General features: G+C 40.2%; 1 protein-coding gene across 2 annotated transcripts; it reads left to right on the plus strand.

Annotated features, from left to right (window-relative positions):
- The first annotated feature begins 6 nt into the window (after nt 1–6).
- Nucleotides 7–14,865, plus strand: CATSPER2 (cation channel, sperm associated 2). 2 transcript variants are annotated; one of them, XM_014548808.1, is made up of 13 exons: nt 7–20; nt 499–645; nt 1,154–1,327; nt 1,519–1,587; nt 6,151–6,323; nt 7,082–7,237; nt 7,511–7,635; nt 9,107–9,285; nt 9,494–9,593; nt 9,908–9,964; nt 12,660–12,868; nt 13,393–13,560; nt 14,727–14,865. In XM_014548808.1, exons 2-13 carry the CDS (start codon nt 501–503, stop codon nt 14,756–14,758), a joined length of 1,587 nt encoding a protein of 528 aa, XP_014404294.1. In that variant the 5' UTR covers nt 7–20; nt 499–500; the 3' UTR covers nt 14,759–14,865. The 2 variants fall into 2 exon arrangements, with proteins under 2 accessions (XP_014404294.1, XP_005877602.1); XM_005877540.2 differs by lacking the exon at nt 7–20 and adding an exon at nt 31–311.
- Nucleotides 14,866–15,862: the final 997 nt, after the last annotated feature.

The following is a 15,862-nucleotide window of genomic DNA, read 5'->3' on the forward strand; positions in this document are numbered from 1 at the left end:
GCGGCGGGGCCCGGGCCGAGGTGAGGCCCGCTGGCGGAAGTTGGGAGCAGGAGCTGCGCTGGGACCCGACACGTGACCCAAATGTCAGGCTGTGGCACGTTGTCCGGTTCCTCTGAACTTGCTTTCTGTTTCGGGGGCAGCCGCGAGCCCTCCCACTGCGCCACCTCATTGCATTGCCTGGTTCCTTCGGGGTCCAGGTGGTGCCCGAACTCCTCTTTGTCCAACCCCGGGGACGCCTACCGACCCTTGTGGCTGCTGCTCTGAATTAGAGATGCCGCGGCAAGGGAAGGTGCCCGGCCACTTCGTCAACGGTGCAATAGCCTCTTAGGACTCCTGGCGCCTTTTGTCTCAAAAAAAAACCCCAAAAAACCTTGAGTCTTGTTACAATGTGTTTGTATTCTTAAGGGCAAAGAGAGTGGGAGGAGGGGAAGAATACCCCTGATCTTGGATGCAACTCCGAGAATGAAATGATAGGTGATTTTTCCATTGTCTTAACAGACATGGCCACTTACAACCCAGAGGGACACATGCAGCTGCCCAGGGCTGATGCCATTCGTTCTCGGCTCATCGATACCTTCTCTCTCATCGAGCATCTGCAAGGCCTGAGCCAAGCTGTGCCACGGCACACCATCCGAGAGATCGTTGGTCAGCAGCCTGTCTCTTCCCAAGGAGAATCTTAAGACTCCCATCCACATCCTCCAAAGCATAGGCAGCAGACAGACAATTTTAAGGGTGGAAAATGCAGGGGAGTTTGAGATGGTTGTTAGTTCGCAGGTCACACCAAACTTGATAAATCAAAGGTTTTAAAAATAAAATTATTTGGATCCAGGTGATAAAACCCATGCTACTAACTTTTAGGCCTACCAGCCCTGACTGTTGTGGAAGTTTTTACCAAAGACATTTAAAACGTAGAGAGTTGGACCTGCTGTCTTTATTCTTGGGCATGGACAGTATTGATCATAAGCAATACATTAGCTCTTCAAACGAATATTAGTTGCTGTGAGAAGGAGCAGCAAGGCAAGACCCACCACGAGGGTGCCCCTTATGTAATCAGTATTCCTGCCCCCAAGCCTACCTGCGCTTCATACCTTCTCGCCCCTCAAACTTCTCTTTATAATTATCTACTGACCCTTTTTTTATTTTTTGGGAACAGATCCTGACTATCAGAAGAAAATTATGTTAGGAGATCAACACCAGCTTGTGCGCTTCTCCATAAAGCCTCGTCGTAAAGGACGGATTACGCATAGCCAAAGACTGATGAGCAAGTTTGAAGTGCGCTTCAGTTGGAGGCCACCTCTTTCTTTGTGGGCTGGATGGGTCCTTGAGTGTATCCTTTCATACTACTCATTTTATCCCATGGCTTTACTCTTTTTCTTGCCTCACCATCAGCCTCAAGACTTTATTTTTCTCTTTCCAAACTCCATTTCCTTCTCAATGTCACTGGTTCTATTCTTGCCCCTATTATTTCACCTGCATGAGTCAAAGAACTCCACTATATGTTTCCTTAAGAGAAAACAGGTCCTCTCTTCACAAACTTCATCATATTCCTCATAATTTTGAATGCAATTGTACTGATGGTTGAAATAGGTAAGAATTGACATTGAGTGAAAGAGTAAGTAGGGGGAAGTCATTTTTCCTTTAAATTGATTATTTTACATTTTTAATGTTATTTGAATTGTGATAGGCAAACTGCTAAGATCTAGATACATTTGGAGGGCTTTTGAGAGTGTAGTCGATATAAGGTAGTCTCAACACTTAGAGGTAGGGTGTAATAGACTCAACAAGGAACTGGAGATGGGAAGACTGGTTATATTTCTTATGTCAGTTTAGTCTACATTTGTTTGAATTAAACTTTCCTATTAGAAATATTGGTGCCTATCAGTGAGTGATCCAATATTTACATTTTTATAAGTATATATAGAAAGATTAAGTACGAATAAGAAAACTCACAAAGTATATAAAGTTAGGTACAAGTAAGATATTAGTAAAAAATGACTTAAAGAGTAAATAACTCTAAAACCAGTCATAAATTATATGAAATGTATTAACAATAAAAGAAATCTGGAGAATCAATGTGCTCATTTGATTATCATCTCAAACAAACTGCTCAGAAAGGATAAAGGACAGTGGAAGTACTCACTTCCTTGTTTCATTCTTACTTGTTTTGGAGAAGTTTCCTACTTTAAAACTGTCTTTTAATACAATTAGGTCAAAGATATTTACACCACAATAATTGATGTCATTGACCACTACAGTATATTATATATACTTTGAAGTGTTTTATTTCCTCCACATATGGGAATTTTGAACTGTGTTCCCCACTTTTCCTATTTCTTGTATAATTGGTATGTATTTCCCTTGTGAGGTTAGGGATATAGTCTTAAGCCTTGGAATAAAGTAAGTAGTAGTACCTGTACAAGATTCCCTGCATCTAATGGGCAAATGAAAAAAAAAATAGCACTAACCATTCTGTTTGGTAAGCGGCTGAATATGAAACATGATCACTGTGCCAGAGGATAAATAGATTGCCCGAGAGTTAAGTTGTATTTTATTAAGTACACTAGTGACCGAGCGCATGAAATCGCGTGAGACCCACACCTGCAGGAAATCACGCAAGACCCAGGACCCCACTGAGCCACAGGACTCCCCGCCCCACCCCCCCCAATCCGGCTGCACTGTGAGACCCAGAGTCAAGTCCCCACCCGCCTGTGCGCGCCTCACCACGCAGCAGCCTCCTGGTACCAGTCTTTGGTTGTTACAGCGTTGGGGCCACTGGGTTTTTATAATATAGATCAGTGGTTCCCAAACTTATTTGGCCTACCGCCCCCTTTCCAGAAAAAATATTACTCAGCCCCTGGAAATTAATTTTTTTTAAATTTTAATAGCAGTTACTCATCGCCCCCAAATGCGCCTGTGGCCATTACCGCCCCCCTGGATCGCTGCAGCGCCCACCGGGGGGCGGTAGCGCCCACTTTGGGAATCACTGATATAGATTCTCATGATAGAAAGGCAGGAGGAATAATTATTTGTGAATAACAGATTTCTTTGAACAGATTAATTCATGTGATAAACATTAAAGCTTTGTTTAGGCTTTTAAAAAACAATTTTCCAGAACACAAAGAATGTTGTTAAAGATAGGAAAAAAAAATTAACAGTTTTCTAGATCAAAGCTCCCTAATCTTTTTTTGTTTTGTAATTTTGTTTCCCAGTAATGCATATATAATCTTTAAAATCTCCTTAGGTGTTTATTTTATTTTATTTTAATAATATAGTTTATTTAATTCGATAGGTCCAAAATGTTGTTTTCTTTATGTAACTAATATAAATAATTATTGAGATGTTTTACATAATTTTCTCCATACTTTAGACTTTGTTTTGACAGAGCTCATCTTATTTAAATAAAATACTTAATGTACTTTCTTATCAGCTTTTTCTTTTCTATGAGCTATTATTTGTTGGAGTTGCTGCTCTGTTCTAGTTTATTTTCTCTTTTTTAATGATTTGTGTGTTTTTTTTTAATTAAATCTTTATTATTCAGATTATTACAGTTGTTCCTCTTTTTCCCCCCCATAGCTCCCCTCTGCCAGGTTCCCACCCCAGGCGGTTTTTTTTTTTAAATATATTTTTTTATCGTTGATTGTATTACAAATATCTCCCATTTTCCCCCACGTGTTTTTTTATTTTATTGATTTGTAGAGAGAGAGAAACATTGACTGGCTGCCTCCTGTACAATCCCTACTGGGGATCACGCCTACAACTCAGGGATGTGCCCTGACCCAGAATCAAACCTGTGACCTTTTGGCTCAACCACAGAGCCACAACAGCCAGAGCTTCCTTAGGCCTTTTAATCACTTAATTACTTTTATGTGATATAAAGAAGCAAGTTTAAGTAAAAATAATATTTTAGACTAGCATATTAAATATTGTTTTTAACACATAATTTTAAAAATCATGTGAGCAAATTTTTACTTTTGCCACTTTATAAGTGTTTTGTGCTATTTTTAAAGAAAATATATGGTTTGTGTACAAATGAATTTTAAAATAACATATTAAGTTTGATTTTGGGATCAAATATATTTATTTTATATATTATATAATTTTTATTTTTTAAAAAAACAGTTTTATTTCTCTAACAACTTGGAGAAGGATTCATCTTGGCTATGCAGTTGATATATTGAGTTTTGAATTTTTAATTATTTGTTTTAGTATTTGAATATCCATCTACCTATCTATTTATTTAGATATCATCTATCAATCTATCTTTTTTTTAATCCTCACCCGAGGATATTTTTTTCCATTGAGTTTTAGAGAGAGTGGAAGGGAGGAAGGAGGGGGATGTGAAGAGAGAGAGAGAGAGAGAGAGAGTCACATTGACTGGTTGCCTTCCTCCCCCGATGGGGCTGAGGATCAAACCAGCAACCGAGGTACATGCCCTTTACCGGGAATCGAAACCATGACCCTTTGGTCCTTGGGCTGACTCTCCAACCACTGAGCCAAACTAGTCAGGGCTATAATATTTTTTACTTTAAGTATTATTTTTTAATTTTTTTTATTGATTTCAGAGGAAGGGAGAGGGAGAGAGAGAAACATCAGTGATGAGAGAGAATCATTGATCACCTGTCTCCTGCACGCCCCACACTGGGGATCAAGCCCACAACCCAGGCATGTGCCCTGACCAGGAATCGAACTATGACCTCCTGGTTCATAGGTCGACACTCAATTGCTTAGCCACATTGGCCAGGCTATTTTTTGTTTTGTTTTTTCAATAGAGATATAATTGACATATAACATTAGTTTCAGGCTTACAACATTATGTATTATATGATAGATACATGTGATATATGTTAAAATGTAGATGGAAATGTGTTAGGGCATAAAAAATAGAAAAAAACTTTCACAGTGATATTGGTTGTTTTTATAATTTTCATATTTTGTTTCTGAATGATGAGAGAGAAGAAAGAAGATTTGATTCATTTTCTTGGATAGTAACACATTGCAAGTATGAATAGTCCTTATTTCCAACAAAATATGGATATAATTTGCCAAAAATATTACTAAAAGCAATAACGATATAAAACTGTGTGTCACAATCTACACAGCAGTTGTGTTCTTCAGGATGATTGAGTATGCTCTTCTGATCTCCATCAACTGCCAAGCATATCAGTCATAGTGCATTTGCAGGCTCTCAGAGTATTCTGTTTCAAAAGGAAAAATATTAAATTTTTAGCTTTTAAGCCTATTTTAATCTCAATGTATTTTTTTAATAGCATGATATACATTCACTAAATGTATAAAAGAGATGAAGAAGGTTGAAAGATTAAGGCAATGAGTTAAGGGATAGCAGTTAGCAAATAATAGGATTCTAGAAAGAAAGTAAAGGATTCTATTTGCTTTGCAGAACAAAATCAATTTTATAGAAGAAAGGGGAAGTTTTAAAAGCTAACAAATAACCCTGGCTGGGTAACTCAGTTAGTTAGATTAGCATCCTGTTACAACAAGGTTGTAGGCTCAATCCCTGCTTAGGGCACCTACAAGAGTTGACCAATGAATACATGCATGGGTGGAACAACAAAATCAATGTTTCTCCTTCTCTCTTTCTCCTTCCCCACCACCTCTTTCTCTAAAACACACACACACACACACACACACACACACACGCACACGCACACAAAACAACAACACAAAGAACCAAGCAATTGTTTTGACTCAATATGCCCCATGAATTTGGCTTCTTGTTTCTACATCCCTTATAAAGCACTTAATATATATCATGGTCCTACATTTTCATCTATTCTCAAGGCTCATTGCTTCTTTGTGAAATTTAAGATGGGAAGGGGGTTGACAGTACAGCAGATAGGGTTGGTGGTAGTTAAGAGAGGAATTTGTGTGATCCCAGAGTGGGAAGGCAGTGACTAATAGGCAGCTGTTAGGCATATCCATACCAGTAGGAGAGATGAGTCGCAGATATTTTTCATATTTGATTCTGTCCACCCTTGTATTTTACAGGTTGAAGCAACCACAGTTTTTAGAGAAACTAAAAAGTGTAGTAGCAGTGGACACAACTGTGGTTTATAACAGGTTGTGATCATTCTCTATCATTCAGCTTCCCACTTCCCTAACCTTTATTCATCCTTTGCTCTATTCTCACAGAATTGCTTGAATCCACAAATACCGAACTGTGGCCACTGAAGCTGACTCTGGAGGTGGCAGCTTGGTTCATCTTACTTATTTTCATCTTGGAGATCCTTCTTATGTGGCTCTCCAGCTTTTCCCTCTTCTGGAAGAATGCCTGGAATGTCTTTGATTTTGTTGTTACCATATTGGTAAGGATAGCTATCCTGAGGATTAGTTTAGTGGGCTGAGGAATGTGCCTAGGTGAATCAAAATGACAAGAAAAGTTAAGATAGTTAGATCACAGGAAGAAACAAATAGAAATGTACCTAACTTCCTCCCCCCCCCCATCTTTTAAAACTGAAGTTCATTCATTGCAGGAGTTGGTATTAGGAGCAAGGCAGAATCTAACCCCAACATTAACCCCAACAATAATGTCTACCAGTTACTGAGCACTTACTAGTTGCCAGGCACTGTTCACATGTATTTTCTCATTTGAACTCCACAACAACCCAATGAGATAGGCACTGTTTTATCCCCTCTTTATTTATTTTTAATTTTTTTTGTTAATCCTCACCCGAGGATACTTTTCCATTAATTTTGGGGGGAAATGGAAGAGAGAGGGAAAGACAGAGAGAAACATTGATGTGAGAGAAACACGTCAATTGGTTGCCTCCTGCATGAGCCCTGCAACCAAGGTATGTGCCCTTGACCTGAATCATCTGCAGGTTGACGCTCTATCCACTGAGCCAAACTGGCTAGGGCTATCCCCATTTTATGTCTGAGCAAATTGAAGTATAGAGTTTAAGTAATTTAGTATAGAAGGACCAAATAGGAAACAATCACCAGAGAATGTTATTCAAGGGATAATCCCCAAGGAACTATGAAAAAACAACAACCAGATAACGAAGGAACAACTGTGTGGGTGCTTTTGGGTATATTTTACTCATAATCTGTGTGTTTCCTACAGTCCCTGCTTCCTGAGATTGTGGTGCTGACAGGGGTAGCAGGCCAGTCTGCATGGCTCCAGTTGCTGAGGATCTGCCGGGTTCTAAGGTCTCTCAAACTCTTTACACGAATCCCTCAAGTTCGAGTCATTATTTTGGCCCTGGTCAGGGCCCTTAAGGTGATTTGACTGTAGCAGCAAAACCAGGTGGGCAAGGTGGACAAACATGGGGGTTACACGAGACAAGTCTGGGTGGGACAAAGAAGGCAATGAAAGATCCTGAGATATGTTACTGGATGAGAAAGGGCTGTGGTCAAGCTGCTGTGCACTAAGATGGCTGGGCTCAGGGCGAAGTGAGGGTTTGTTGGGGGGTTGACAGGGTGGGCTTGACTGGGCTATAGGTGGAAATCAGCCTTGTTTGGTCCAGCACTAACTTGAAGTCATGGCTTCTAGAGCATGACGTTCCTTTTGTTGCTGCTGATCATCTTCTTCTACATTTTTGCTGTGGCCGGTGTCTACTTCTTCGAGGATTATACCCGTTCAACTCGCCAGGACCTGGTGTACCAAGACTTCTTCTCGTAGGCAGGACTGGGAGAATCCTGGGTAGGGGGAGAGAATTTGGGCATGAAACCAGGAAGCTAGTCTAAAGTATAGTAATACAGAAAGTATAGTCTATTGTAAAAAAATTGGAATAGAACGCAGGAAGGAGAGGCAAAGAGAAAGCAAAGGAATAGTTAGTGGTATTCACTCTGATTTTGAGGACAGGGCAGCTACCAGATTTGCTGTGGATTTTGCAAATTCATATACACCTTCATCAACCATCTTTAAATGGCAGTATATTCCAGTGGTTAAGTCCTGGTTTCTATGCCTCTATTACCTCTTTTGAAAAATGAGAATAAGAGTGTAGGGGTAAATGAGGTAATGCATTAACGCACTTAGCAGAGTACTTACACACATTGTGGTAATAAATGTCACTCTCAAACATGCTCACTAGTTTTTCCCCAATCTCTAGGTGTAGGGATTACACATGCGCACACCTATATTCATTCAAAAGTAGAATCCTCTTAAGATCTTTGTCTAGAGAACACTGATTACTAGTAGAAAATCAATTTGGATTTAGAGGTGATAATATTTATGAATTGGAATCCAATCTTGTCAGCACCTCTCAGGTCTTTCTTAGTAGTTTTTTAAGAGTACAAGTTAGGAAAGTCCTATTTATCCTATTCAGGCCTTGATGTTTCCAACAAATTGTTTATGGAGGACTAAGAAGGAAATTTTAAATAGGTTTCTGACAGCTTTTGTGATATATTCATTATCATTTATTATTTGGGATCATATGTTTATGTCACAAATCCATTCATTTACTTGCCTATCAGTTCATACCAACAAACTAAATAGGAATGATGTTTGCTAAATTTGTAAGTGCTCTTCTGTTAGGTGAAGTCTGTAGGGCAGTGGAGAATGAGCTTACCAAAAAATGATACATAAATGGTAGTCCATTCAATTTTTACAAATTCAGTCAGTACCTATTTATTTATTTAAAAAATATATATTTTATTGCTTTTAGAGAGGAAGGGAGAAGGAGAGAGAGATAGAAACATCAGTGATGAGAGAGAATCATTGATCAGCTGCTTCCTTCACACCCCCTACTGGGGATTGAGCCCACAACCTGGACACGTGCCCTTCACTGGAATTGAACCTGGGACCCTTCAGTCCGCAGGCTGACGCTCTATCCACTGAGCCAAACTGGCTAGGGCAGTACCTATTTATTGAGTACATACTATGTCCCAGGTACTAATGGAATAGTATGTGAAATTCATAAATTATTCACGATAAAGGAAAACCTAATAAAACAACCTCAAACTGAAGAATGATTAGCTAAAAAAAATTGAGCACAGTAGAAAAGTAGCCAGAGTCAGAGCAAACTATAAAGAAATGCTCTTAGGTTGCTTTACTAGTAAGAGTGAGAATGAAGAAAAAAAAGTGAGAAGGAAACTGTCTGAGAGGTTTAGATTTCTGTTTTATCTATACACACACCTTTTTCTTTAGGGACCCATTGCATTCCCTAGTGACAGTGTTCATTCTCTTCACCCTGGATCATTGGTATGCACTGCTTCAGGACATCTGGAAGGTGCCTGAAGTCAGCCGAACCTTCAGCAGCATCTATGTCATCCTTTCGTTGTTACTTGGTTCCATTATCTTTCGAAATATCATAGTAGCAATGATGGGTAAGCATAGAAGAGGTAAAACTTGATGGGAGGGGTAGTTGGGAAGAAATTAGAGTGAAAGCTAATAGTGGTGGATAATGGAGCGAGAGAACCTGATACTTCAGGAAGGCTTGGGGCCTATAATGAATATTTCACTTGGTTTCTCCCCACCTAAGTTCTCTCCCTAGGTCTTGTCACATTCTCAACTCCTAATGGCCCTTTGGGTCAGTTACTAACTTTCAGACCATCAGGAATGAGCTGAGTGAAGAGATGACACATCTGGAAGTCCAGCTCAAAGCCGGCATATTCAAGCGGCAGATTATCCAGAGGTCTGCCTCTCCATTTTCAAACCCAACTTTAGTTCTCAAAGGTTTCCTGATCTCATTCCCTGTTTTTACTCTTTGGCCTTGACTCCATCTTTCTCTTGTGACAGGAGATTTGCCCAAGGGTTACAATGCCCCAGCTCTAGACTGTTGCCTGATTCTTTATCTCCCGTTGGGGATGTCCCTACTCTTTTTCACCCCTTTACCACAATTTGTTCTCTTCACTTAGTTTTCTTTATTTTATGATATGAATTATTTTCTTTATTAAATTCCTGCTTCAGTATAACGCTCTTCACTCTTCTGTGTTTTTTGCTTTGCAGGAGACAAAACCTGTCCCCTGATGGACTGAGGTCAAGCTTGAGCAAAGTGGAAATCAGGTTAGGAGTATGTACATGAACTGGGATAGACACACATGAAGGAGGAGAGGGTAGAAAACCAGAGATGAAAATTGGCTTTGAGAGGGCATTCATTCATTCAGTAACTATTGATCATAGTGGGTTGAATGGTAGCCCCCAAAAAGATACGCCCATGCCCTAACCCCCAGAATCTGGGAACATGACCTTATTAGGGAAAAGGGTCTTTGCAGATGTAATTAAGTTAAGGATCTTGAGATGTGATTATTCTGGATTACCCAGGTAGATGCTAAATCCAGTGATAAGGGCCCTTATCAGATACAGAAGAGGAGGAGACATGGACATTGAGCAGCGGTTCTCAACCTGTGGGTCGAGACCCCTTTGGGGGTCGAACGACCCTTTCACAGAGGTCGCCTAAGACCATAGGAAAACACATATATAATTACATATTGTCTTTGTGATTAATCACTATGCTTTAATTATGTTCAATTTGTAACAATGAAATTGGGGGTCACCAAAACATGAGGAACTGTATTAAAGGGTCATGGCATTAGGAAGGTTGAGAACCACTGACATAGAGAATAAGAGGAGATGTGAAGACAGATATAGAGATTGGAGTGATGCAACCACAAGTCAATAGAAGCCAATGAATGCTAGGCAACTAACTGCCAGAGCTAGAAGAAGCAAGGAACCTTCTCCCCTAGAACTTCCAGAGGGAGTCAGTTTGGCTCAGTGGATAAAGTGTTGGCCCTCAGACTGAAGCATCCAGGGTTCGATTCTGGTCAAGGGCACGTACTTCGGTTGCAGGCTCTATCACCTGGCCCAGTTGGGGCACATGTGGGAGGCAACCAGTCAATGTGTCTTGCTCACATAGATGTTTCTCTCTCTTCCTCTCCCTTTTACTCTCTCTAAAAAAATCAATGGAAAAAATATCCTCAGGTGAGGATTTAAAAAAAAAAAAGACAATAATGCCTGCTCTCATGTAGCTTACATACTAGGGTAGGGGAAAGAGACAATAAATAATGAATATATCAAGTAAATATATTAATATGTTAAAATATAATAAGCATAAAAAAAATAGGACAGGTTAAGGGGGATTGGAGTACAGGGTGGGGGTTGCAGATCCGTTGTAATCTTAAATAAGGTGGTTGGTATGGCCGCACTGAAAAGGTAACATTTGAGCAAACACTTGGATTAGGTGAGGGGGTTGCTATGTGTATATCTATGGAAGAGTGTTCCAGGAAGAGGGAACAGCTAGTACAAAGGTCCATGCCTGATGTGTTTCAGAAAGAGCAAAGAAGCCATTGTGACTGCAGCAAAGTGAGCAGGGGAAGAGCGATAGGAGATAATGAGGACCCTGTTCTGTAAGGTTGTGGAGGCCATTGCAGGGATTTAGACTTTGACTCTGAGTGAAATGGGGAACAGAGCAGAGCAGTGACATGCAATGACTTACATTTATTTTTTTTAAAATATGGAACGCTTCACGAATTTGCGTGTCATCCTTGCGCAGGGGCCATGCTAATCTTCTCTGTATCGTTCCAATTTTAGTATATGTGCTGCCGAAGTGAGCACAATGACTTACATTTAAGAAGGGTCACCCTGGTTTCTATGTTGATAGGCTATAGAAGAATGAGGGAAGGAACAGAGAAATAAGTTAGGAGGCGATACTGCTCTCCAAGCAAGGGGTGATAATGCCTCAGACCAGAGTGGTACCAGTGGTGCCAGTGAAAAAAGATGTATTTTGAAGATAGAGTCAACAGAACTTCATGATGGATTGGATGTGGTATAGAAGAGAAGAGTTCAGGATGACTCCAAAGTTTTGGCCTGAGCAACTGGTAGGATGAATTAGCTGAGATGGGGAAGGCTATTGGTGGAAGAGATATGATGGATAAGAGTTCAGTTTTGGTTAAATTTGAGATGTCTATTAGACATTCAAGTGATGATATGTGAGTCAAGGTTGCATATAATAGACTGGATTGAGGAATGAGGTCTGGAATAGAGGTTTAAATTTGCATTTAGTAGTCATTTAAACTCAGATGAGATCACCAAAGGAGTGATGATAGATGGAGAAGATAAAAGACCAAGAGCTGAGCCCAGGAGCCCTCTACTATTAAGAGATAGATCATGGGGGCAAAGGCTATAGTTGAGGTGTTATAGGCATAGGGCTATGGAATGGGGAGCTTGGCAAAATAAGGTTGTGTATGGAATGTGGAAGCCTGAGTAAAATTGAGCACAGAAGCTATGTGGTGAGGGGCACTAAATACAGATATAGCACATGGGATATTTGAGGTTAGAAGTGCTTAAGCTCAGATTTGGGGCTTGTTATACAATAATTTGTATATGCAATGAGCAGTTTGGCCCTCATAGCCTTAAGTCTCAGTGTTAAGAGATGGCCAGGGGCCCTGACCGGTTTGGCTCAGTGGATAGAGCATTGGTCTGCGGACTGAAGGGTCCCAGGTTTGATTCCAGTCAAGGGCATGTACCTTGGTTGCAGGCACATCCCCAGTAGGAGGTGTGCAGGAGGCAGCTGATCGATGTTTCTAACTCTCTATCCCTCTCCCTTCCTCTCTGTAAAAAAAAATCATTAAAATACATTTTTTTTAAAAAGAAAGAAAAAAAAAGAGAGAGAGATAGCTAGGGGCAGCACCAGAATAATGAAAGAGCTAACTATATCTCATAAATGTATTTCAGGCAATAAAATTTCTTCATTTACTTATAGAAAGACCAGTCAACAAACAGAATCTATGGACTTATCAGAAGAAGGTTCTAAAGAAGAGTCTGAAAGCAGTTTCTCTGAAGAAGATTCAAGAGCATCTGGGTCAAAAAAAGAAAAGTCCTCCTCTTCCTCCTCCTCCTCCTCATCTGCTTCCTCCAAACCTTCATCTTCCCTCCTTTCCCCTTCTGAATCCAGACAATTTGACTCTATTGGTAAGCAGGGGGTTTCTTTTTTTTTTTTTCTCAGTATAATTTTATTTTATTTTCTTTTTTCTTTATTTTTTACTATTTTTTAAAATTGTTTTATTGCTTAAAGTATTACGAAGAGTATTATATATGTCTCCTTTTTTTTTCTTCTCCCCTTGACCTTCCCCTAGCCTCCCATACCCAGCAGGGGGTTTCTTCCATTTGAATTCAGACTTCTCTAGGAGACATCCCAATCTTAATAAGAGCTCTCCCACTATATCTACTTCCCAGTTTTCTCTACCAGTCTGATTTTACTTTTTGTGTGCTTCATTTTCCCTGTACTTCTGCCTCACTTTGGATAAGTGTGGCTGTAGCTGTCTTTGCTTATTGTAAAAAGTGGTATCTTAGTAATGTACCCTTTACCTTCCTCTCTGCTTCCTGTTACCTCTTTCCTCCCTTCTTTCTCCCCCGCACACCATAGGATTTATCAGTTCTTTTCCAACTTCCACAAATCTATTTGTTTTTAAGAAGAATTCCTCCATCTTCTTAAGGTGAATTGGACTGGGAGACCCATGTGCACCAGAATCTGCCTGGGCTGATGGACACGGATCAGGATGAGTGCGTTGTTTGGCCTAGAGATTCACTCTTCCGGTATTTTGAGTTGCTAGAAAAGCTTCAGTATAACCTAGAGGAGCGTAAGCAGTTGCAAGAGTTTGCAGGTATGGAATTGGGGCAGTCATAGGGACCAGGAGTTAAGTACAATTGGAGTAGCATATATAACTGAGGATAAGCAAGTGGGTGTCCACTATTTTGATATCTCAGCTTCTAAATTTCCACCTTATACCGAAAAAAGGTAAATCCTTGGTTTGACATGTTACACTCTGGACATATGTTCCTATTTCTTCTAGAGAGAACCTGGCAATTTTGTTTCTCTAGTAGGGGACACCTAAACCCTTTCATGTCTGATAGCTTATTTTCTAAGAGGAGAGTGTTCTAATTGTTGGGAATTAAGACAAGGTGGGCTCTTACTCATTTTTGGTGACCCACCCTTTTTGTACATTTCTTCTGTTAGAAGGCACATTTTAGACCTGAGCAGTAGGGCCTTAGGCTCAAGTTTTTGAGGTTGCATGTATAATGACTGATAGCTGTAGGGATTAGATAGTGAGCAGAAACCCCACAAATGCCCACTACTCTCAACTTCTCAGAGAGCTTTATGAATTATAGACTTCTCTTCCTTTCAGTGCCTTCTAGTGTCAGCTGAGGCAGAGAGAAGTATGTGATTTAAATAGTAGAGTTATTTTCCTTAAGTTTCTCACTTGAAATTTTACCATTTGAAGATTAATTTGGATGAATAAATTTTCCCTCTAGAAGTAAACACCGAGTTAGGAGCCCTTTTTTACAACTTAATATGGATTAGTGTTATCTTCCTCATACCTAATTGAAATCAACTCAATGTGAAAATAACAGAATGTGTGTTTGTGGTGGGCACAGGGAGGCATTAAAAGAAATTTATAGCATTGGAATGTGGAATTTAGAACAGGATGTCAAAAAAGACATTCATGTACTTTAAAATGTTGCCTAAGGTTAATTTTGCTCTTTCCAGTTGTCCTCAGCCTTTCCTTCTCACTTGTTCTCTGAGGAGAACAGGATGAAAGAGATAAGATAGCAAGGCAGCTTCTTTAATCCTCATTAATGCATGTATGGCAAAGAGTACAGGTGTATATGGCTTAATTTTTTTCAATTATAGTTGACAAGCAACACATGGCTTAATTAAAAGTAAACATTAGTAAAAATTTGTGTGAGAACCCAGAAAAGCAGAGACTTCAAACATTTGTATGTTCTGAATATTCCCTGCTCTCCAGTCTCACAGTTTGTTTCTTTACAGTGCAGGCACTGATGAACCTTGAAGACAAGTGAAGCCAATGATGGATGGCTTCGATATCTTTGGCAACAGATATTGAAGGGAATAGTTTGAAATGGAGAATTCAAAGTATAAATGTTTAATAAATACTGCTGGTAATTGCTTAGTGGCCTATCTCTGAGACCTAGGGGATATTGAAAGGTATAAGGTACGGTGAAAAAGTTAGTTTACATGCCAGTGGGACCTATGGTCCTTGGCTTTCTACCCTTCCCGCAGCTGCTCAGGTTGACTCTTTCCTTGACTTTATAACTGTGGTTCCCACCCTTCCTGCAAACTCTGCTTCCTGATAGAGTCCTAATTTCACTGTCTCTTTCCTGTTGGGCACAGGAGATTCCAGGAGCTATTAGTGTAACTAATTGAGAACTACTGTTTCCATTGCCTACTCTAGGAACATCGCTTCTACCCTATACAGTTAACTTCAATCAGATATTGTTTTCACCTGTTTCTGGGGCCAAACGCGAGTCCTTTATTCCATTTCCTTGCCATTGCTTAGCACAGTGATTCCACTTTGTAGTGTTAGGGTCACCAAAGGGGGAACACTCTAGGCCAAAAGTGGTAAATAATTATAAATTTATTAGGTCATCTGGAAACCAGATGGGTTGAGTCCCAAAATGGCACCAGCACCCAGGGATGGGGAGTCAGAGATTTTAAAGGACTTTAGGAGTGCTTTGGCCTCCCCTGGGAAACTGACCTTTAGATCATTTTGCAACCAACATTCCCTTTCACTTAGACCAGTGGTTGACAAACTTCGGCTCAGCAAACTGCGGCTCGCGAGCCACATGCGGCTCTTTGGCCCCTCCTTGAGTGTTCTTCCACAAAATACTGGGCACGCACGTACAGTGCGATTGAAACTTCGTGGCCCATGCACAGAAGCCGATATTTTGTGGAAGAGCCACACTCAAGGGGCCAAAGAGCCGCATGTGGCTCGCGAGCCGCAGTTTGCTGAGCCGAAGTTTGTCAACCACTGGTCTAAGTGAAAGGGAATGTTGGTTGCAAAATGATCTAAACGTCAGTTTCCCAGGGGAGGGGATATCAATTCCATTGTTTGATCAGACCTAACAGTAGGAGTGTTCAAATCAGTAAACTTCCCATAGATTTTT

This window comes from Myotis brandtii, unplaced genomic scaffold, assembly GCF_000412655.1.
Source record: "Myotis brandtii unplaced genomic scaffold, ASM41265v1 scaffold521, whole genome shotgun sequence".
NCBI lineage: Eukaryota > Metazoa > Chordata > Mammalia > Chiroptera > Vespertilionidae > Myotis > Myotis brandtii.

Coding starts and splice junctions, on each gene's coding strand:
- CATSPER2 (XM_005877540.2), top strand. CDS start 272: ATGCCGCGGCAAGGGAAGGTGCCCGGCCACTTCGTCAACG. Junction 9,965..12,659: donor TTGAGCAAAGTGGAAATCAG/GTTAGGAGTATG, acceptor ATTTACTTATAG/AAAGACCAGTCAACAAACAG. Junction 13,561..14,726: donor GCAGTTGCAAGAGTTTGCAG/GTATGGAATTGG, acceptor GTTTCTTTACAG/TGCAGGCACTGATGAACCTT.